We start from the raw sequence: 24,873 nt of genomic DNA, 5'->3' as shown, positions 1-24,873 counted from the left end.
GCATTCAGGCGCCTGCAAAACTTAGGGCTTTGCAGCCCCTCTAGGTACACCACTGATGACAAGAAATTCATGGCAGCAGATGCAGTTTACACAGTTAGACTTCATTTTCATTTGGGAATGAGGAATGAAGAGCTCAACGGAAAGACGATCAGGCCCAGAATACTCCAGAGCTGCTTAGTATTTTGAGCAAACTGCCTTTTGGAAACCCTCAGGCATTTAAGGGAGGGACGTGGCAGCAGCACAACAGATGACAGCAGCGGCTCTGTCAAGGCGATCTCTGTGCGGTAGCCAAGAATTAGATTAACTTGGGATTACATTCTTCATCTGTGAATTAGTTAGCAGGAGAGGAGGCTCCATTTGTTCCAGTGCTTCCTCTGACAGCCGGGTGGTTTAAACACTGCTGGGCTTAAATGGTGCACAGGCTCAATGCCCAAAGCCCCAACATGAAAGAGAAGAGGATGCGTCAACTTCAAACCGTCCTTGTTCTTCCCCCAGGCAATGCTGTGGCCATGTTGTATGGGGGGGGGGGTAATCAATCAAGCACCTTTTTGTGTTTGCTTCCAAGGTAACTGCTTGTTATGAACTGGCCACAAAATCTCATACAACGGGGAAGGGCTCTTCTGCAGCATGATCTGGGTTTTTCAAGGCATTACAGAACTGGCAGGAAAGTGAAAGACCATCTGATTTAGCCCCCTTGAAGAGAGGCTAGACCATTCACCAGCCCCCTACAGCTTTAACAGTCCAGGCCAGAGCTTGTCCAAAGCAGAGAGCAGATAAGCTACTGTCTGCAGGAGGGTGGCTTTGCAAGAGAAAGGGCCATGGAGTCAAGTGGCACCCGAATCTCTGCCTACTGAAAGCCATTGCTATATTGCACAGAGTTGCATGAACATCCGGTCTTGTAATACCTCTAGGAAATCTTTTTGGATTATCTAGAGTAAATTCTGACTCCTGCATCTATTGGCGACGCATTTGCCTTGACACCACTGCAGTGGCATAGCTAGAGGGAGTTCAAAGCACTCCCAAAGCAAAGGTTTTGTAGGGAGCCTCACTGCGGAGTGCAAGCGGTCCCTCCCCTTTGGAGCCTCCGTTTTGCTCTCCTGCCCAGAATGGCTCCCAAAGGGAAGGGGCTGCTTGCACGCTGCGGTGAGGCTCCCTGCAAAACTTCGTGCTTGGTACCCCCGCTACGCCACTGATCAGGGCCAAACTAAATTCGGAACATGAGATCACACTGCCTGGCCCTGCATATGTGGTGGTTCTGCAGCCTTTCCTTACAATAAAATCCCCTCCCTCCACACAGAGAACTAGAACGCCAAGGAAAAGAGTTCCAACCTAACCTAGGAAAGATTAACCAGGCTAGTGTGCTGGTTTTCGATGCACAGGGGGATTTCATTTTATTGTTTTGCATGATGGAACATTAAGCTATGCAGGCCTGCACAGCAGTCAGCGGCAATCCAGCCCAGATCTAGTATGGCCCCCTCAGCAAGAAGCAGACATGTGAGCTGCCAGGATTGTGGGGGCTCAGATCTGGTCCTGGAGGGCCTGACTTCATTGCTCTCCAGCTGTTCCTTGCTTGCGCACATCACTCTGCCTATATATATCTATATGTCTTTGCATATACATATGGTGGTTAATAGGAACTAAATGGCGACTACCCAGAAATACCAGACTGTGCTGAATGGGCACAAAAGGAGGACTTAGGCCTCAAAAGGAGACTTGGCACACTGCCCAGTCAACGGTTTTGGGGGACGCACCAAACACTGATAAGACAATCGGCCACATTAGAGACTTTTGATCAAAAGGCAGGATAGAAGACCCTGTGTAATGAAGAACCTGGGTTCATTTCTTGACACCTCCAGTTGAAAGGACTGCCTCCAGTCGTCTTGGTTCCAGTCAGCCAGCGTAGACTACACTGGGCTCATAATATCTGACTCCATAATTCAGGATCAAAATGCAGCTGCCATGGAAACACTGCTTCTTTCACACTTATGGTATGAAGCTTTCATTGTCTGGTTCCACCCCCAAGCATGACTTGGCAGATGGCTATTGACTGTAAGGGCTGAGGGGGAGGTCCTTATGGCTGATTTCAGCATGGAGGCCTCCTTTTGCCCACCTGGTTGAACCCCAGACCCTCTTAGTGGTTACCCAGAACAAATCAGCTTCCTTGATCCTCTTTGCAGGGGTTGGCTGTGATGAACTTGGGTGAGTTACGAACTATGGGTTTCTGAGCTAGGGAGGTTTGTTAACTGTCTCCTCCCAGTGAGGGACCTGCACTAAGGGGAGGACGTCGCTTAGAACCGCTGCATTCACCAGTTGCTGTCTGACATAATGTTCAATAAACACGGCCCTGTTTTTCTCCAAAACGTGCGTCAAACGTGGTTTGTGGGGGTATACCTGGACAAGTAGCATGCATAAACTCCAGTGACCACCAGATACCTCATATGACAGGCTTCTGATGTTGCCATGAAACAGAACAGGGAGGCCACTGAAAACCAGAGGGGGGAAAGTGATTAAAATTATTTCTTAGCGTCATTGTAGGAATAAGATTAATGAGCACCAATTCCTGCTTACAAAGTAATCCACATTCCTCATATACACACTGGTCAGGCAGGAGAAATATTAGTGCCAAAGGAGGAAAAATAAAGCTAATTTTATTTTAAGTCTTTGTAAAATAATTTTAGCTGCAACAAACAAAAATACTAAAGAAGTGGATATTCCCCACTTTCCCCCCTGTTTGTATATAGGCATCTGCATGCAATGTTTGAACTTCTATTAAAAAGCCCTTGTTTATTTAATCATTAAGATTATTAATGCTTGCCTAGCAAACTGTATCTGTAGATGCAAAAGACAGGAAAAAAGAAACCGAGATGCAATTTCTTGCTTCTACAATGGAACTTAAAATTATCTTTCCCCTTGCATCTAATTAAATATGGATTTTAGAACATTCATAAGTTCTGGAATTAAAGTGGAAAGTGGGGGAGGGTGGGTTGGGGGACAAGAATAAAAGTTATTATTCCAATATTGGTTCCAGAACTCAAAGGGATGAATAAATGATACTACAGTGTTTTTGCTGGACTGAATTCTGTTGCCAGAAAGGCATGCAAGGTTTTTCATTAGCTCCTTACTACCTTTTCATTCCAGATGTGGAATTAGGTGTAATTCAAGAGTATTGGGGCACTTAGAGCTGTTTCTCCAAAGTTTTGATACCTGAGGGTTTTTTCCTCCTGGATTCAAATTGGAGCTGTGAATATTTTTTTACCTAGCATGTAATTAATCTGTGGAACTCCTTGCCATAGGATGTGGTGATGGCACTTGGCCTTGACACCTTTAAAAGGTGATTGTATTTTTATCCTGCCTTTCTCCAACACCAAAGGGGACTAATAATAAAACCACGCTCCTGCTGCAGTGGGCACAGAGAAGTGGATGCAAGCACCTTTTATGGACATCTTATCTTATTCCAGCATACTATCTGTACTATCTACTAAAAAAGACACCATCTTGCCAATCTTTCTCTTTAAAAAGCATTCACATCAATAGTGAATGAAAATAATTGTAGCAGCAAAAGAAGTGGACACCCCACATCATTTCCTTCCCCCAAGAAGGACCAAGTGATGCACAGGAGTTCCCAAGGTGTCCACCAATTCTGCTCCAGAGATCAACATACAGGAGATGCTCACACTATGGTTTGGACATATAGGTTGGGTCTCATTATTCATGCGGGTTCCGTTCCCAGGATGGCAAAAATCACACTATAGCAAATCAATTTTAAAAAAAACAGTCCCTTTGCTCTGGTGATTTAAAAACCTTCTTTACATCTGCTAATATCTGTATGGAAGAACCCAGCATGGATGGTGCAATTCTGTCGCAAATGAATTTGCTGGCCCCCAGTGAGGGCAATGCATGTCTGGGGATGGAAGTCTGACCATCTCTCACCCACACAATTTCCCCATCTACACGTTACTGTGTAAAGTGGTCCGTCCATGTGGAACAGACCAAGGGGACATTGCTCCCCTGTTGCTTTGGAGTTCATGAATAAGGTCAGGGATTCCGACCTCTGTCAACCCCTCCCCCCCAAACTCCAAAGGCTTCCTTCACACTTGCAACCAAATGACAAGAGATTCCCCCCACAAAAAAGTGACTTTTCTAGGCTTTATATGGATTTAGAAAATGCAGCAGCTGTGAAGACTGCTCTTAACCGATACTGATCAAAACTCATTCCAATCAGTGTCAGACCACACCAACGCTTCCCTTCAGCAGCTCCGGAGCTCATAGATAAAACGGCTTCCTCCTGGGTCAGGGAAGAATTTTCTGAGTTTTTTCTCCTTTTAAAGTCTTACCACAAAATGAACCTCTGACCAAATTTGACCTTTATCTACCTCAAACTGCTCAGAACGCAAACAGGACTGAATTGGGGTACGTAATGAAACTGGTTTGAGTTTTCATCCACCAAGTAGGAGACGTTTCATCTACGCAGCCACTTGCCTGGTATTCTGACTGTTCATTCATCACCTCTTCTATGAAGACTGGACACACGGAGGCAGGATTTGCATATTTCTGCTTATGAACTTGAAAGAGCCTGGCGCCTTCTGCATCAGACCAAAGTCAACAAGACCAGCACTGGACACCCTGAAGGCAGTGGTGTAGCTAGAGGGGGTGCAAAGCACTACGTTTTGCAGGGAGCTTCACCTCAGTGTACAAGTGGCCCCTCCCCTTCAAAGTCATTCTGGGCAGGGGGAGCAAAATGGAGCTTACACCTCCATTTTGCTCCCCCTGCCTGGAATGGCTCCAAAGGGAAGGAGCCGCTTGCATGCTGAGGTGAGGCTCCCTGCAAAACTTAGTACTTTGTACCCCCTGTAGTTATGCCACTGCCTTCAGGGACCGGCTGGATGCCTAGTTAGTTAAAACACTGCTGCCAATTTCCATTGTTTTATATCCTAATTTGTCCAAACCACTGTTCCCTGACTTTGGAAGTCCTAAGGAACTGTGTTTAGTTCATAAGGGAAAGCAAAAGCTTTCAGTCTCCTCATCAGATGCATGAAGGAGGCGAGTGTGCGTGCCCAAGAGGGGGCATACCCCATTCAGGGGTTTTATAATGACATGACATCCCCTAGCTTGCTGTTGCATTTGAACTGCCCCCCTTCTCCTGGTTGACGGTGGCTCCTCCAAGGTCTCAGGCAGAGATCTTTCCCAGACTGGCTGCCTGTGTTCTTTTCACACCTACAGGTGACCTTATGACAGTGCTTCCTGAACTTTTAGCACTGGGTTCCACTTTTTAAAATGACAGTGTATTGAGACTCACCTAGTTTTACAAGTCTAAAAAAAAATGTTTCACTTTAACAGTTGCTCAAGCCCCACAGCTGGAGGTGTTTGTTTCCGATGAGTAAGACAGGTTTACATCCTAAATCTTACTGAACACAATGGGCTTACTTCTCAGTAAGTTAAACAACACTGTTTTCAAACACCTCTACCCATAGGGCTCAATAATTTTCCTCGTCAGCTTGGAGGTGGGGGACTGCCTTCTTGAGAACTTTTTGGGGGGCCTGTGTTCATTGGATCAGTACCATTCGGTGGTACTGCATTCCTCTTGACCTGCCCTTCAAAGGGACCAAGGCACGGTCACCTACTCATTAGTAAACACACACATGCTGCTTCTTTTGGTGTCCATAGGGCTCAATACATTTTCCTTATCAGTTATGAGCTTACCAGTTCCATTGATCCATCAAAAATTGGGTCGTGACCCAGTTTAGGAACCGCTGCCTTAAGACCTTTCTCAATGGACAACTTGTGCCGTAGCACAGAGTCACGGCTCAACCCTTCACACCATATAACATCAGCCAAAGATAAAAATATAAAAGATAAAAATCTCAAAGATTAGACGAGATAGTGTTTATTGCTGGTAAAACTACTGGCACAGCAAGATTTCAGCAAATTTCCAAGGGTTATCCAATCAATTCAGGGCAAGCAGCCCAGGTCTTTAGGGCTTCAGGACCGAGACTGCCCAGAAGGCAATAACCTGCCAGGAAAAAATAATGGATTAAGGAACCAGGGTGTTCAGTGCAGGCCCAGCATTTCCAAAGCAAAGGCTAACACTGCCTGTATCAGCTCCTCGGGGCAATCTGGTATCAATGTTTAATGACCACACGTCATGCATTCGGTGTCGAGTACAAAAAAGGAGAGAGTTCGCACACCAAGTCCACAGCTTCCATGACAAGCCTCTTCCAGAAAAGCTCTTCCCCCCCTTGATTTTTCATTCACAAGTCTAATTGTAAGTCAATCACTCCAAAAATTACCTGTTGCTACAGTAATCTGCCTCCAGCAAGGTTAATTTGTGCTATGATGAATGAGCAAACTGCTTAATAGAAATTTCATCACTTTGCCTGTTTTCACACCAGCAAAGCAGCATTTTAGAAGGTAGCAGGCGCGCAACTTCATCACGGCAGAAGAGAGGCTGGCATTTTCTTCTCGGGACCAAAGTTTTTCAGACGTTTGTGTTCACGAGGCCTTATAAAGATGTCTTTACACCGAGGCAGACCACTGCCCCCCCTTCAACTCCAACTGGTAATGTCCGGGTGGCAGGATCCTCTTTTGTAATTTGGAGACTCTGGGAACTGAACGCGGAAATTTCTGCTTGACAATCATGTGCTCCACCACTGAGGTATGGACTTTGTCACAGTTAGCAGAAATCATTTGGGGAGGCACCTCCAGTTTGGAAAACCCAAGTATCTTCTCTCTGAATCAGGATTCCTGAAATTCACTCATTCATTCTCTCTCCCCCCCCCTCCCTCACACACACCAGCAAATATTGCTTTGCCGTTTGGAGGAGAAAGAAGAGATCTAAATGGGAATTGTCACTATACTTTGCGGGTGTTAGAAGCACAAATCAGCATATTAGGTCAGAAGTAACCTTTGCTTTCCAACTGTCAGGGGCTGCCCTGTTACCCTTGCATATGGGAGAGACACTCCCAGTTCCTTGTATTTTTGGTATCCAGAAATCACATTTATCCAGGAGGAGAAAAAGAGGGAATTTAAAGTTCTGACCTGTCATGGGGGCCTATAAGACTGTTAAGCCAAACAGAATATTGAGCTGGGAACCAACTTGGAAGGGAAAGGTGTGACGCTTCTGCTTCTCAGTTCTTCTGTGCTGGTTAATGCAAACACCTCTGAACCCAAAGAACTTGAACCTGATTTGGAGGGGAGTAGCTGCTGAGCAGCGTGAACCACTGACCTGCCCCTTTTAAAGTTTCAAAGGTTGCTTAATTCTTCTGTCCCCTAGCCTGAGAAACTCTGCTCTGTGTGTGTGTGTGGGAGGGCTGGCAGGGGATCAACTGCAATTGCCCCTCCCTCTTTTTTTTTCCTGCCCAGCTCTTCAAAATCTGCTCTTTCAAAAGCGCAAAGATGACAAGTTAAATTTTGGCATGGAAATTTGAACAAACAAAGCGTTTGGGTAAATGTGAAGCATCACTTGATTCTGTGTGAAGACAACTGCTCTGACCCTTCAGGACTGCTCAGACCTCGCTGTTATCTTCCGCCAGGGATGCTTTCAAAAGCTACAGTGGTTAAAAGACCAGTCACTGCAAGCTGAGAACAAAACAAATAGTTGGCCTTTATCCACAGCCATGCTCAAGATCACCGTTTTATAAAAATGATGTGGTAGCGGCCCCTGCTGTAGGGCCAGGGATGCTTGGAGAAGGAAAGAGCTTAGCCAGCTATTGTGCTTCTGAACACTGGCTGAGCTCCCTTTTGTCAGGCAAAGACTCATCGGTCCCAGATGCTCTCTCATTCAAAGGTCACGTTTGCTGTGAAAGAAACACACTGAACTATGAGGCAGGCGATGCAGTTAAAGAAAGAAAAACAAACAAACAATGGGCAAAGTCACATGCATCTATTGTTACTTGGAGAGCAACACCTCTAAGGCTGCAATTTTATACAGGTTGGCCCTCAGTATCCTGGGGGGGGGGTTCTGTTCCTGGGCCCCCCAAAGATATAAAGCCTACAGATATTAAGATCCATGGGGAGGGGCTTCTGAGGACCTCTGAATGTGTCTGGAAGCTGCACTTCTGGTGTTCTGAGGTGTGGGGTGGCCGTGTGCGACCTCTGCCTGCCTTAGAAGGCCTCCCAGAAGCTTCCAAGAGGCATTTCCAGTTTTTTGTCCAATCAGAAGCGTCTCTCAGAAGCCTATGAGAGGTTGCACGGCAGCCTCGCTGCACCTCCCAGCCACAACCAGGAGAAACTTCTGGTTGCATCTGGGGGGATTTGGCAAGGCCCTCCAGACACAGGTTGGGACTGCTTAAAGTTAAATCTGCAGGTCCCAAATTGCAGATAAGGAGGGTCAACTTTTACAGGCACACCTGAGCAAAAATGTACACCACTGTGCTTGTACTCCTCAAACTGTCCTCTTCTCCAAAAGCTGGCTTTGAAACAACTCCACCATCATTGCTATTAAGAGAACTGGACACACACCTCAGCAGTGTCCCCAAATGACCCTTTTATCCCATAAATGTGAATGTCTGCAATTCAGTATTCAGGCAGGATGGAGGAAAAGAATGGTTGTCAAAACTGGTTAACCCTTGCTAATTGGGTAAGAGGCACTTTTTCAAGTGGGTGTTCCTTTTTTTAGCAGGGGGAGAGTAACTGGCCCACCTCACCCCAGAACTGTCTGTTCTAGTGGCTGTCTGCTGGTATTCCTTTGCATCTTTTTAGATTGTGAGCCCTTTTGGGACAGGGAGCCATTAGTTATTTGATTTTTCTCTGTAAACCGCTTTGTGAACTTTTAGTTGAAAAGCGGTATATAAATACTGTTAATGTTACTAATACATCAGAAAGCAATGCCCAATCAAGGCTGAATTTTAAAAATTCAGAGTAGCTACAGCTGGTTCATGAACCACCACCACTGCAGAGATCAGTGGGAAAGCATCTCTATGGATGATGCATGCGGAAGATGCTTGTTCCGGTCCTTCAGTCCAATGCCATATAAACCATGCTAGACAGGTGCCATGTTTGACTCATTTTACAAAAGATTGACCCAGACCCCGCTCCCAAGCTTTCCCATGCTCATATTCCAGGGGTTGTGCTTCACAGCCACCAGGCAGAAGAGAGAATCTGGACAATCTGCTTTCATTAGATTTTGAAGCTGGATTACAGAATTGCTTTCTCGCCAGTCCACCCCTGGAGAATTTGGCTGGCATTACTGGACAGGAAGACGGTTCTGTGGAGAAAACCATCTCAATTTATAAAGGCTTCCTTTGTCTTCCTGTCTAAATATCAGCCTGCTGTGTGTTATTTTCCCCCACAGTACTTTACAGTTGTTCTAGACGCCTGATGTTACAAGAATTGGCTGGTTATCTGAACCACAGTGTGCACACACACACACACACAGAGAGAGAGAGGGAGAGAGAGAGAGAGAGAGAGAGAGAGAGAGAGAGAGAGAGAGCGCGTTTTGGCCCTTCAGGCTGCAAGGCCAGGTCACAATTCTGTTGTACCGGAGCCACAACTGCCACAACCCAGAGACATGAGTGATGGGGTAGTAGGTCAGGAAGAGCAACCCCACTGGAATCCTTTGAAAAGTGCCACCACTATATACAAGCACTCACAACCCACACACTCTGGCCCACAGCAACTGCACAATCAATGTACCAACAGGACCTGAGAAATCAGGTCCCAAAAAATCCATTGGCTCTTACAGCATGTGGCAGACACATATTTCGGAGACATCAGGATCCACCCTTCTCCCATCCAATGCGGCAGCATCACTAAGGATACAGCTAGCATGAAAACAGATAACTGACCCCAGATTCTTCCCTACCCACATGATGACGAGTCACTCATCATTCGCTCCACTTTCAGACATCAATTTAGAAGACGCAACACTTCCTAAAATGTCCTGCAGGTTGAGTATCCTTGGACTGCCTGGGATGGGAAGGTGTCTGGATTTTGGAATAACTATAATGAGAAGTGTTTCTTTTGGCTCTTTCCACTGTTACCCACTGGTGTCTGCTGGGCTCCTTCCAACAATATCTCTACAAGTACATGACGCAGAGCAGAGAACAGAACTTATAGCCTGTACTTGCCCTGTATGTGGGAATGAGCACAAGGCTTTCTAGTGTTCACACTACAGACAACAAATCTTGGACAAAAACGACTGGATTTCGGAATAATCCAGATTTTGGATGTCCAGAAAAGGGGTAATTACCTGTATTTCATTTATTTTTGTTTACTGACATTGTAACTGCTCCAGAGAGCTCATTGTGATCCTCTCCCCTGCTTTATCAATTCAGCAATTTGGTGATCTTTGGGGCTGATTGGAGATTTGAATCTTGTTCTCCCCAGTCTAACTCTCACCACTTTGGCACCAACACACCACACCACAGGCTCTCAGGTTTTGAGACAACCTTAGCCTCTGAAAACTGTATTTTGCATACATGGTCCCTAATCTAGTATTACATTTGATGATAGAGGTGGGGCCATGTGCTGAGCGGGTAGTGAGGTGTGCTCTCAATTCCCGCCACATATATAGGCTGGATCCGCCACAGGAAATGTCATATCCAGCCAACAGACTAACACTGAAAAGTAAGCACACATTCGTAAAGACTGACTGCCTTACAGGGTTGTTGACCAGGAAAATAAGAGATTATAAAGAAATTGTGAAATTAAGATGTAACTACCATCATCACCACCACCATCACCACAGTAACTGGTAAATTTAGGTCTAGTCCAGGGGTGTCCAAAGTTTTTGGCAGGAGGGCCACATCAGCTCTCTTACACTGTGTCGGGGGCTGGGGAAAAAAAGAATTAATTTACATCTAAAATTTGAATAAATTTACATAAGTTTACGTAAATGAATATATTAAAGATGAACTTATATAAACTATTGAAGGTCTTGCAATAGCTCAAGCTTGCACAAAGCAAGGCTGGCTTTTCTTTTGCTGCCACTACTGCATCACAGATGTGAAACAGCAAGTAGTGGAGGGAGCCCTCATGCCATAGCTCACGCGAGAGGTCAAACAGTCGCCTTCACGCTGAGAGCAGTTGCATTGGGCCAGTGTGGGCTCAAACAAATCTCTGGAGGGCCAGAGGCTCATTGGAGACTGGGGGCTCCCTGAGGGCCGCACTGAGAGGCCTTGAGGGTCGCAATGGCCCCAGGGCCGGGGTTTGGGCACCCCTGGTCTAGTCAATTTCCACATCCTTCTGGCAACTTACAGCTTTTAGAATGTTGCTGCTCTTGATTGTTACAATCACAGGAAACTGAGAATTCTAATTTATTCACAATCTTTAAGCTGTTGGTGTTGAAAGCGACGGGTAGGATATTTCAAATGCCGGGCGTATAAAAGCATTCCTCCCTTTTTGGGTGTCATCTTCCAGCCTTTATCTATTTAAATAGACCAATTTACACCCACAGATATTTAATGGAGATGTGGGGCTTTTGTCTACCCAAATATTTCTCTGTGTTGGATCACTATAGCAACCGTACTCTTCATTAAAAATAATCAAAGCACATACAGTAAGCCTCCACACGCAGCACATCAGATTTCTTTAGAAAAGCAACCACAAAAAATCCACACTGCCATCTTTTTTTCACGTGCCATATCATTTTTATTTCTAAAAATAATTAAAAGGAAATCTAGTGCGTTTAAGTAGGGTGGATTTTTTATTTTGACCTTGCCCTTATTAGATCTGGGAACTGATCAGATCTTTTGATGACTATAATGGCTAAACGGAAGCTTCGTATTCAAGGGCGGTGTACCTTGGAATGCTAAATACTGGAGACAAACAACAACAGGGAAGGGATGTTGCCAGCTAGACAGTGGTGACAATATGAGATAGTAAAAGCGGTGACATAATATTACACAAACTATACACTTTTTGTATTTGTTCATTCCCTATGGCAGATCTCACATTTTGTCTGTGGATAGTTCCAGTTCAAACCCCACACTCTCAGAAAACAGAGACCTCACTGAAGCCTCGGAGAGTTGCTGCCAGCCTGAGTAGATACAACTGGTTTGAAAACAGACCACTGGTTTGACTCAGGATAAGCCTCTTGTGTCCTCCATCTATAAAACTGACAGCACTGTCTCTCTTGGGATCAGTGGTGGCACATCACTTGATGCCTCATGCCTCAAGTACTCAACACTCAGTGACTGTGTTGCTGAATCGGAAAATTTCCAGACTGCAAATTTTCTTGCGCTGACAAAATTATGAAAAGGCCTCATCTACAGTGGCTGCTTCATCCATGCAAGTCACTTCTTGATGATGTAGTCATGTTACAGGGGGACAGTGTGACCTAACCCTGATTTGCCTGCCATTTGCTTCTGTTCTAGCCTACAGGCATCCTATTTGGACCACAGTCAGTCTATCTCTGTTCTTACATACCAGAAGGAAAACCTGACAGAGCAATGCGAAAAACGGCTACACAAAGATTTTTGCGACTTCTCCGGAGTGGTGCAGTGGCAGCTGTCTTAAACTTCTCTTGGCTCGAGTGGCGAGTTTGCTCAAAACTCATTTAACAAGATAATACTGTACGTTCAGTGAAGAGAATTAAATAGATGTTTTCGGTGTCGTGATTGATTTTTTTTCTTCCACCCCCATCTTCAAAGCTTTAAACAAGAAATCTATATATGTTTCAAGAAACTCAAATAAGATAAGGATCTGTTTTGCCTTGACCTGTAAAATTAAATTACCTTTTGGTGCCTGAATGAAGTCAATAGCCTCATTTTCAACCATAGTATCACTTTCATGAGAGGCTTGAGGGTACAGGCTCGTAAAGTGTGATATGTTGGCTTAGCAACCAGGCCAGCTTGGTGGTTTGCTTTAGGCAGATGCAGTTGAAGTCTACGTTCTTGTGTCCTGATGAAAGTGGTCTCTAAAAGCCTGTAACGGGGGCCTACAGCAGTGGTGTAGTTAGAGGAGGTGCAAAGAATTTACTCTGCAGGGAGCCTTACTATGGCATGCAAATGTCTCCCCCTTTGGAGCCATTTTGGGTGGTGGGTGCAAAACGGAGGCGAATGTCTCCATTTTGCACCCACAGTGTGGAATGGTTCCAAAGGGGAGAGGATGCTTGCACACTGCAGTGAGGCTCCCTAAAAAACTTAGTGCTTTGCACCCCCTCTAACTATGCCACTGGCCTACAGTCCTTTATGGGCCTCCCCCTCACCCACAAGTTCTTGTTCATCAGATTCCGATCATGTCATTCTACACTATTTACCTTCCTGTAGTAAAGAAGCACAAGCGAATTCCTTGGAACATGGTGAGACAAGAGTCTTCCTGCCTCCTTCAAAACATAGCAGTGCTCAGGGTAGGAATCCAAGTTTCTACACTGTTGTATGCAGCAGGGATGGGCGAGTCCAGCATGGCTTGACTCAAGTCAAATCATGAGTCTCTACCCCGTGACTCGACTAAAAAATGAGTCTTAATGGGTGCACTTTCTGTGCAGCCCAGAGCAATTCAAAAAGACTTCCCTTTAAAAACCACGGCTCTGTGGAAGAAAATGGGGCTGTTGCTGGGCTCTAAGTGTTTCAGAGTTCTCTTTAAACACCCCCCTGATGTCCCCACCCATTCCATCTGTAAGGCAGCAGTGCAGAACGTGCCAATTGGTTCCCTCAGTACAATCCCACCCCAGCTGCAATGAAACCCACCCCCCTTCACATCATGGGTGTACCTAGAGGGAGGAAGGGGATGCATCCCAGCGTGGCAAGGTGGGGGGACAATGACAGGGGCAGCATGAGTGATGCAATGAGCACATGAGCCATGGGTGGCTCTTTTTCTATCGCTCCATGAACCACCTCCCCCCCTCCCTTGAGTCCTCCAGCTTGCAAAACTCACTTGTCCCTTTGGCCAGAAATGACTCCCCCTCTCCCCTTCCCTCTCTCAGAGACAATCCTCTATCCAATGGAAGGTCCGGGAGAGAAGAAGAGGCACCTCCCTCCCCCCATGTTCTGAAGGACCCTCAGGAGCAGCACCCACCCAGCTAAACGGTTACTTTTGCAAGAGTTGTTACGTCTGTGACCCAAGACCCTGAAAGTTTTCCCTCCACCCCCCCAGCCCCGTTTCTGAACATAATGTACCCTGCTGCTGGTAGCTGCATCTCATGCACACAATGCCCACCTTCCGGATCACCGCAAGAGGTCTTTAGGGCGACATAGTGGCGGCAGAACACCAAGCCGTTTGTGGGCAACTCGAGTCACCCAAATCCATGGCAACTCCCAAATCAGAAGCCTCGGTGTTTGCTCGAGCCTTTGATATAAATGACATGCAAGTCTGCACGAGTAAGCGAAAAACGTGTATTTTCGCAACTCGGACTCAGGTCACTTGACTCGAGTTCCCATGCAGTACAGGTGGTTTCCCATGAAAGCCAAGTGTACAGCTGATGGTTGGCATGGCCTGCAGTCCCCCTTCCTTCCGTGTACTTAATTGAGGGGAGGATTTTGTGAGCAGAGGTCTAAGATTGACTGCACACTGAACGTAAGCTATGAGGACCATAAGGAGTCTGAAAAAATTTGCTGCTGGCTGCAGAATGTCTTTGGGAAAATGAAAAGTGTTGGGGCTCCTAAGAATACAAGAAGAGCCCTGCTGGATCAGACCACCGATCCACCTTGTCAAACCATGCTTGCTGCAGCAACCTTTAAGCCCCATTTGTGGGCTTCCTCACAGATGGAAGGTCATCCTCATCAGATAAACTGGTCACTTATATCAAAGAATCCCAACTGACTTCTAGCTCTGAAACAGAGGAATCTGCTTTATGCAAGCTGAGAATGGAAAATTCTCTCCAACACTGAAAAACTACTACTGTTTTGCTGAAGAACAGGGCAATGCTAGCTTTAGACAGAGACATTTCCCCTGATAAGTCACAAGCAAAGAAACTGTCAATGACACATACGCAAAAACAAAGACCCCAAATTCTTCAGAAAGATCTGGTAATTTTATAAAGCGTAATTCTCACCTTGGACTAGACCAGTTTTTCTCAGACTGTAGGTTGGGACCCAAATGAACCAATCAGGCCTGGGAAAGAAAGATCTTTTGGTTCCTTATATACCTTTTTTTTGTATTAAAAGATCTCCCACTCCTATCTTAGCAGCCTACAGTTTTTCCTTCAAGCTCTCCAGTCCCCTTTCTCGTCAAGTGTGACACAGATGGTGAGCCGTCTGATAACTCCCATTTTTGGTGCAATTGCTGTAACCCACACTGAGCCTGTGGGATCAAATGGTGTATAACGAAGGATAAAAAGAGAGTCTTTGAGATGTGCCTCTTTTGGGGAGTTTTCCAGACTGAATTTATCCCATTACTGATCTCTTCTTTTGCTGAGTTTTATCACTCCCTATCGTACCGCCATTTCCCTGTATGCCTGTGGCATCTATTTGATTAGACAACTTTCAAGCAAATTTCTTTTTGGATGGCATTACTTGTCTAACTGCAAAACCCCTAGATATAGGCAGCACTTAGACATGAATACTCACTTGATTGGCTCCCTCTTTTTATTATATTTGCCTACATTTTAATAAAGTGAGTCAATTAGAGTAGATCTGCGTCTGTCATTAGAACAACGCTTTACGAGCACACGAGTGGGTTGTATCTCTTTTCTGCAGAGTGTTTAGTAGACTATATCAATTAATAATAGCATGAATTTACTATTTGTTCCAGTCACTCAGTCTTTTATCAAAACAACGTATTATCACGCCAGATCATGAGCAAGCATTGTTCCAAACAGAAACTGAATACCTAACTTTCACAGACACTGTAAGACAACCAAAACAGATTCCCCGACCCCACCCCTCTGGTTTTATTCCAACCAGGCATACAGAAACTTTAGGAAATACAAAGGGGGCATCACCACTTACAGCTGCAAAGGTTAATTTGAACTGCCAGAAAAATAAATGACGTGCGGGCGTACAGGTACGACAACGGTATAATGAATCAGATCAGCAAAATTCAAAGAAGAGGCTCTATTCCAAAGACACAGAGATATGCTTCTTAGCAGTCACCAGGTTTAAATGAGGGAAAAATTCAAGAAAAATTGGGATGGGTTGTTCACTTTGAACTTGAGGACAGATATGGAATCCCACCCACGCGAAACATGTAAGCTGCTGCCCACATATTTATAATGATCCATTAAACTGTGCCTTAATTGGCATGAAAACACAAAACATGGAGACACCATCGGTTAAAGGAAAAACGTCAGGCTGCTGGAGAGACGGCGTCCAAGGCGAACACAAACACCATCACGTCAAGCTACAGTGAACTCCTGACAGAGATGAATGGGATTAAACTAAGTGGTAAGTCAGAACTTGAAGGCTGCAGATGAAGGGGGGGGGGGAAGCTGCAAGATTCCTGAAATCCAGAACAACTGCCAATTCTGTTCTTTGATGGCCAAGCTTTTGCCATTTATACATCCTTGACAACTGCACTTCAGACAACGACAAGAGTAAAAAACATTAAACCTTCTCAACAAGAATCCAAAATGTTCTGAAAAGTAGCAGTTTTCTCCATTAAAATTAAAATAAATAAATAAAAATTAAATTAAAATAGAGTGAATAAGACGTTTCTGAATTATCCAAAAGATGCGGATGGAATTTGATCTTGTTTGACAGAGTGCCACTCTTTTACCTGTATAGATTTTTTCCCCTGTAGGACCCTTACAAGCTGTTGCAAACTTTACACTTATCTCTTTAGGTCAACATTCCTGTCACCTGCGTTCACGCGCACAACTGTGTGAAGAATGGTTACGTGATGTCTTATGATGGTGTCTGATCCAAAGCATTCAGGAGAGCAACTGAGGTTGCACTGGAATTAACGCTTGCCTGGAAGCCTATGTTTGTAGATTTCCACAGGTTAGGGTCAAGTCCACAGACTTCAAAGAAGGAGCACGCAGACACTGAGGTTTGGGCTTACATGTGTCGGGCTCCATTTACATAGATGTTTATCCACATGTGATCCCCACTGCATGATCACATGGGGGCACAGAAAGACCCCGGGGTGAGTGCTGAACGGGGCAGAGCATGCATCTTCAGCCTCTGTACTTTCAAGATCACTTTATTTGCCACTTGACTGAAGGCCAACACTTGTTGACTCTCCTTCCCTGCACACCAATGGCCAATTGGCATCATCTAGCACTGGGTTCCACAGCAATATGTGCATTTCTCAAAGCATGTGCATTAAAACAGTTCATGTGCATCAACCTGAGGTCTGAGGACAAATCGACTGAAACATCGACCAAAGAGAATGATCAACACTGGTTGTCTTTCCAGAATTCTCCTGAGACAGAAATAATTCAATGTATGTTGCTTCTTTTCCTTACACATGAAACTCTGAGCAACTTTTTAATACACTACAAGTAAAATCTGGTAGGGAAACCAGGTAGGGAAGGGGGAGATGATGTTATTTTAAATAACCGATTGGGCTGGCCAACTGACATTTGGCCATCCCTTCATAAATGTTTCGTTCTCATCAAAAGAAACTCAGTTCTTACCTTTTTTACAGTCTTATCTGGTTCAAGAGCAATATCGGGAATGTTAGCATCAACCATGAGGGAAAACAAGTTCAAAATCAGGTTGGAATACCTAAGAAGAGGAAGGCAAGGTAAGAAATCTTTCAGTTTTGGAAACTGTTGGATACAGAATGTACAACGCCATCATTTCCAGAACTAATCTACAGAAAAATCCACATTTTCAGAGAGGAAAATGAGCAGACCCAATATTGTTGGCAAGAAGCACAAATGTATAAATACAAAAATAAAGAAGCAGCTTGAACATTCTCTGAGTTTTCCAATTTAATTTCATAAGTAAACATAACTGTCAATCTTCTAAAAACTTTTTTTGGGAAGGGGTTATTGTGAGAGTAAAAAAAATAAGCTTCTTATTTATTTCAGAAATGCCTTCTATCACCATTCAACAAAACTGGAAACACTTTCCACCTTGGGCAACTAAAATTGTCCCATTTGAGGGGGAAAAATGAGAATAAAAAAGAAAAATGAAGAGGGGGGAAGGGAAAGAAGATAAGTTCAAAGTATAAACAAAAATTTGGTATTCACCACAACACAGTGGGCCGTTTATCAGTGGGCTTCGCATACATGGATTTGAATATTTGCAGATGCAAGCCCGTAGCAAGAGGATCTCAGAAGATTTCATGGAAACTACTGGAAGGCACTTCCAGTTTGCCGGAGTGCTTCCCCAAGGCTTTCATTATCATGGAATTCAGTATCCATGGGGTGCGTGTGTCCTGGAATGTATCCCCTGTGGATATTAAGGGCCCACTGTATATATAAGGAAGCATTCATCATTTCCTTGCAATGCCACTGCGCAAAACACAAAGAGCTGAGACATTTGCCAGTTTTGCTCAGTGCTACCAAGTCTGCTCTGAAATGCAATTTATTAGCTACTAAAGAAGAGAGAGCAGCCCTGATCAACACTGGCAGCTTTCTTTGATGGGGGTGGGGGAGTATCCTCTAAAGCCAGAAGATAAAAAAGCAAAACAGAAAATTCAGAAGAAATACTCTTTAACAAATTCTTCAATTTCTCCTTTTCAGAGTCTCTCCCGCTAGTATATATTTTTCTTGCTTCCAGTATCCTGCTCATATATTTAAACAACTGTTCAAAGTTACTCGATATACACCAAAAATGCATTCACTTTTCCTCCCCGTACCTGTTTAAGATGCTTTATAATTTAAGCATAAAGAGATTGAGGAGGGGGGGCCCTATTCCCAGTGCTCTTCCCCCCTTTTAAAAGTCAGCTCCTTCCCTGAAATGAATTCAGCAGGCATGCATTTCCAACACATTTCCTTCCAGTGATTACCTTTAATATTCCCCACTTTCATACATTTTATTGCACATACATCATAAAGATCCAATCAAGATGACTAGCCATTTACATCCCTTCCAGTTGAGACTTCCTGAAGACAAAGGCTACGCCAGTAAAATTTTTCATCGCATGGAATTAGGAGTATTTCAAAGGCAATCATGTTGCAAATGTTGGGAACCTAAAATGCTCTTCACCTTTTAATCTTGCCATCTATTAATGGCTCTTTGCAAAAACTTCAGAGACTCAACTCTTCAATAAATTAAGTGTAAATGCAATTCTCCAACACCCAAGGCTGAATTGAAAGAAATGGCACTTTCACCTTGCTCCAATAATCTCAAATCTAAACTATTGCAATGTCCTCTTTGCAGGCCTGACCTCCTGCCACATCACTCCTCTTCAGTCAATTCATAACCCTTTAGCTACACTCATCTTTCTCTCCTGACACTATCATCCCATCAGCCCTATCCTTAAGCCTGCACGGGGCTCTCTGTCACTGTCCGCATCAACTCTTGAGTTCACATACTTCACCTTCAAAGCTCTCTCTCTGCCCATCTTCTTTCATCCCATGTCACCCATCACACCTGTTCTCCTTTGCTTAAGGTCTCCATAAGCTCCATGGACCTCCCCACCCTTTGTTTATTTCATACTGATAACACAGACCTACAAAACATCATCTTTTTTATGTTGCCAAGGATGTTTGAACAAATTTGGGATATTTTTGGGATGCTGAATCAAAAAATGGCATCAGTTTTCTCCAACTGGCTCTAGTTTTGGGGGGTATGGCATAGCCACCTCATATACTGACTAAAGCAGATTCTTTGTGATGAAGCCAACACATGGCTTCCTCACGAGAAAGTTGCCAGATTCAGCATTTAAGGTGGCTATGCAGAGATCGGGCAAAACCAATGCCTTTTTTTGATTCAGCACCCCAAATATACCCAACAGTAAAATATGTCTAGGCCTGTGAATTGGTAGCTTTAACCTTTCTTTCAAGGAATTGTCCTTTGCACCTTCACCCCCCACCCTCCACAAAAGGCTTTGGTTTACTTTCTGACATGATATACAGCAATCACATTTTCCTTCCCTATTTCCCCCCATCTCAAGGTCCTATTTCCCACCTTCCCAGCTGCCAGAATCTCCTTAGACTTACATCAGCAAAACTGCTGGCAGAGGTCCAAGGAAACTCACTGGTGACCAGGCAGTCTATGGAGAGGTAAGTTAAAAAGAAGTCTTACCTCTCCTGTGCTAGTCACCCCCAGTCCATAACCTGCAGCACGTAGTCTATTGGCTGTCTGCATGGTCTGGAGGGGGATAGGACGGGGATCTTAATTTCAAAGTTATGCTCACCAAAGGGAATGGTATCCCTGTGCAGAGTCTTCCCCATTCCCCAGCTAACCCTGGAATCATGTGAGTGGAGGCCATGACACGGTGTTCTCTGGTATGTTGTAAACTGGTACAACATTTTGTGTTTGTCGAGGTGCGCAGCACTCCCAAGTAGCTGGCTACCTTCCAGAATTTTCTCTTATACCACTCACTTTAAGTTACACCAAATCCTAGGTGACATTTTGAAGCAAGACTTCCTTGCCTGGGAAGCAAGTTTCAAGCAGCTGCAATTCAGCTAGAACTGCACTGTTTTTACTCCAAGTATTTGGGGGGGAAAAAAAAATTGAGCTGGACTCTAGATTTAGCACACTGTTGCTTGGTATAGGCTGCATTTTAAAAAATAAAAAAAGAGCCTTGTTTAGCACATGCCTGATTTATATTCCATTCCAATGGTGCAAGGATAAAGATGAAATAATATTCTGATGCTACATAATGTATGTACACACAGATATTCTGTCTTGCATGTTCTGTTCTATGATACGTGTACAACTGACTCTCTGAATGTCACCGGCACTTGTTAATCCCTTCATGGCGATTCTCTGGAGGGACAATAGTTACTGTGCTCTTCAATTAATAACTCCACTTTTTCTCATATTTTGCTGAACTGGGAATGGCAATACATTAGCAATGACAGGCTACTCTTTCTCTTCCCATCTCTCCTTTCAATAAGACACAGCACCTTGTCTGCCTCCCCAGACACTAATCTGCATTATCCCTTCACCGCCTTTTTCTCAGCTCTCCGTCTGTTCAACTGATTTTCCTTTATAGGTTTAAGGCTGTGCTACAATAAGCAGACCCCCAAGGTGTATCCAGGAGGATCTGCAGCACCAAAGGAGAGCATAAGAACAGCCCCACTGGATCAGGCCATAGGCCCAACTAGTCCAGCTTCCTGCATCTCACAGCGGCCCACCAAATGCCCCAGGGAGCACACCAGATAACGAGACCTGCATCTTAGTGCCCTCCCTTGCATCTGGCATTCTAACATAACCCATTTCTAAAATCAGGAGGTTGTGCATACGCATCATGGCTCATAACCTGCAATGGACTTTTCCTCCAAAAATCTGTAGAATCCCCTTCTAAAGGGATTTTGAAGCCAACCTACATTGGTTGGCTGGGAGATTCAGCCTACACCCTCTCATTCTGTGGCCCTGCCAGCCTCTCAAAAGGTTTCACCAACAACAGCCTACACAGCCAAAGTGCACAGACCAGATACAGTCAGATGACACATCCAACCCCTAGATGAGACCACCATAGGGTACGGGACTGGCTCTGTATAACTCCACTTCCACTGTAATTCCAGACACATGTGAGCTTATTTATTTATTTATTCTTATTTACTTCACTTGCACCCCGCCTTTCTCCCCAAAGGGACCCAAGGCGGCTTACAATAATAATTAAAAACACAATTAAAAATGTGAATTAAAAACAAGATAAGAAACACATTAATAATAAGAACATTCTTAAAAACAGCAATCAGATAAAAAGATGTAAAAGGAGCAGACAGCAGCAGTTTATAAAAAGGCCCCAAGCCTGTAAAAATTAAAAGATGTTAACAGATGTTAAAAACGCCAGGAACTTAGAAGGTTTGTCTGAAAAGAGGGAGCAGCTCATAAATCAAGGGGGAGGGAGTTCCATAGTGTTGGTGTCACTACTGAGAAGGTCCTATTTCTTGCCGCCGCCCCACATACCTTCCTGGGCGGCGGTACTTGTAAAAAGGCCTTCTCCAATGACCTAAGGGGACGGGCCGGACTGTATGGGAGTAGGCAGCCTCTAAGATACCCTGGTCCAGAGCAGTATCGGGCTTTAAAGGTCAAAACCAGCACCTTGAATTGGGCCCGGAAACAAACGGGCAGCCAGTGCAGCCGCTGAAGAAGCGGCCCAACAAACCGACTGCCTCCAGTAACCACACGGGCCGCCACATTCTGCATTAGTTGCAGTTTCTGAACCATCTTCAATGGCAGACCCACATAAAGAGCGTTACAATAATCTAACCTTGATGTCACCGTGGCATGAATCACCGTGGCCAGGCCTGCACGATCCAAGTACAGCCGCTTATTAACTGTTTGTCATGGAATACGATGACTCTGAGATATTCATGCAGAAGCAGTTACTTATAGGGAAGAACAATCCTGAAAAGGGCTACAGGAATCAGGTGCACGTTGCAAAAATGCCCTCCCCCCCCATGCACCAAATACATCCAGTAGGATCTTCATGATTTACCACAAAGATGCTTGTTCTTTACATAGCAACATCTGAATGGTACTTTCAGACAAAGGAGGGAGGAATGACAAGAATTTCCTAAAGCGATTATTATGGGCCCTTGGTATCCAGGATCCCAGGGATACCAAGATCAGCAGAAAATGAAATCTGTGGGGCCAGGGGGAGTGGCATGGCGCTACAAAATTTGCCTGGGAGGAATGGCATCCTGGTCTCCTCAGAACACCTGTGGATGCAACTGGAAGTCGCTGGCACAAATCAGAAGTGACTTCCAGTCACACCCAGAGGCCTTCTGAGGTCCCCAATCACGGGTCTGGCATCCGCATACACTCAAATCCGCAGGTGCTGAGCCCTTGGATAAGGTGGGCACACTGTACTTTATTCAGATTTATAAACAAAACCAACAGACGGCAGAAGAAGCCAACGGCATGGGGAAAAATCAGCCCCCCTCCGTCCAAAAGTAAACCAGTCATCACTCCTCAATCCAACAGTACAGTCAAGAAGGCTCTTTCGTACTTACCTGCGGAGATGAAGGAAAGCCGTGTAGCACTGCTTGCGGAACTCCTGGTACTGCTCGCTCTGCGTCCCACCCATGCCTTCCACCATCTCTTTATTCAGCTTCATCGGTGGAGGAAGAGGCTTTGGGTCCCGACCCAAAATGTAGCCAAAATCAATGTGGAAAAGTTTGCCTGCATGAATGGGTTAGGAGGAAATGTCAAAAGCAGATTGGCCAGATTGACAGCCAATACCCCACTAGGTAAGAATATACCTGCTGGATCAGGCCCAGGGCCCATCTAGTCCAGCTATCTGTATCTCACAGAGGCCCACCAGATGCCTCTTGGAGCACTCAAGACAATAAGATTCCAGCACCTTCTTGCCCCTCTCTTGCACTGGGCATTCAAAGGCTGGGAACCTTTAAAACTTGGAGGCTGTAAACAAACATCGCACCTTCTAACCTGAGGTGAACTTTTCCTCTTTAATTTCCTCCACTGTTTGCAACGGGTGGCAAGAAAATCCTTTGCAGTACTGCTGCACACACTCCTTTTCTCTGCCAGCATGTGGCCAATAGCACGACTCTGAAGGAGTAATAATCTAAAGGAGTCATAAACCTGAACGTAATCTATGATACATCCCTAATCTCTGAATGACTAGGTCTGATTAAACTGGGCTAACCCACAATTACGGGGGGGGGGTCCGTTATTCATCTGCTGATTTGCTTCAGCATGGTGCTGAACCCCCAGATCGCCCCACTGAAGACTTCCCAGACGCAGCGGGAACCTTGTTCTAGTCACATCTGGAAGGTTTTCTGAGATGCTGTGGAGAGGCCGTGCCACTGTGTGTGGCCTCTCCAAGGCTCAGAATGTCGCCTGGAGCCTATCTCCCGTGACTTCAAGTTTTCAGTGAAAATGGCAGTCACTGGAAATAGGCTCTAGGTGGCATTCTGAGCCTCGGAGAGAGCGCACAAGGCCTATCCAAGGCTCAGAACGGCTCCAGCCACGTTTGAAGCTCCAGTGGGCCCCGAAAACTGTGGATTTCATTATCCACAGTTCTCAGTATCCACTGGGAAAGGAACTCCCACGGATATGGAGGCACCACCTGTACAAGGAGCTCATCTTCTGGGAGCTTGAGAAAAAATATTTATCCATAGGCATGTGTGTGCATGCCAGTTTTAATTTTATATATCAGAGATAATGAATCTCTCAATATATTATCAATAAGTTCACAAACGATATGAAACTGAGTCAATACTAAGGACCATCTTAGAAAAGTTGCAGGTTGCCAACTTGGTCCACCATTTAAAAAAATCCAGATGCTACAGTAGTGCAATATGTTTCTTAGGGACAAACTCAAATGTAACAAAGTAGTAAGGATTTGCAAAATGGAAGTGCTTTGTGCCTGCTTTAATTGCAGGTTCCAGTGTTGGAGAGCACTGCGGAGGGCTGCGCAGGGCTCCCCACACCTCCTGCAGCCCTACACTGTAAGAAGTGCAAAGCACCCACCACCCCCCTTAGTTATGCGATCCTGGGGATCACTGCCTCCCTCCCCTTCCCCCACCCCTTAAAGGGATGGGGGAAGTGTTACATGAACTGGTGGGTCGCGACCCACCAGTTTGAGAACCACTGCTCTAACCACTATATTGCATTGGAGGAGAGATGAAGCAATGCAACATGGACAAGCTCCAACCCAGATTCCAAGCCTGCTGCTGGCAACAGAAGAGGGCCTCCTCAGTTTGCATGATGGTTTCAGGGACCACAAAGATAATCCAAAGTGCAGCATGACTGCTTCGATCCCGGGAGTGGGGAGCAGGGGTCATCACACTTGCCAGGGGCAGAAGCAGGGGGAGCGCATTTGTGTGTCCCAGGTATCTGAAGCACTTATGCACATAAAACCCAAAAGGATTAAAACATATTCACAAACTTTTTTTAAAGAAATAAGTGCTCCAGTTGCCATAACCATCACAAGAGAGACTACAAAGGGGGGGTGGGAACCACA

General features: G+C 45.0%; 1 protein-coding gene across 2 annotated transcripts in view; it reads right to left on the bottom strand.

Annotated features, from left to right (window-relative positions):
• The window catches only part of PIK3C3 (phosphatidylinositol 3-kinase catalytic subunit type 3), an 88,710-nt gene that overhangs the window by 5,979 nt on the left and 57,858 nt on the right, over positions 1-24,873 (bottom strand). For both annotated transcript variants that reach the window (XM_066615019.1, XM_066615020.1), the window contains 2 exons: positions 22,901-23,069; positions 17,453-17,543 (listed from right to left, as the gene is read on the bottom strand). In XM_066615019.1, the coding sequence (XP_066471116.1) occupies positions 17,453-17,543; positions 22,901-23,069 (260 nt within the window). The remainder of the gene's footprint in view (positions 1-17,452; positions 17,544-22,900; positions 23,070-24,873) is intronic.

Source organism: Tiliqua scincoides, chromosome 2, assembly GCF_035046505.1.
Source record: "Tiliqua scincoides isolate rTilSci1 chromosome 2, rTilSci1.hap2, whole genome shotgun sequence".
Lineage (NCBI taxonomy): Eukaryota > Metazoa > Chordata > Lepidosauria > Squamata > Scincidae > Tiliqua > Tiliqua scincoides.
Note: the sequence above shows the minus strand (reverse complement) of the source record. Positions and strands in the feature narration are given on the sequence as shown.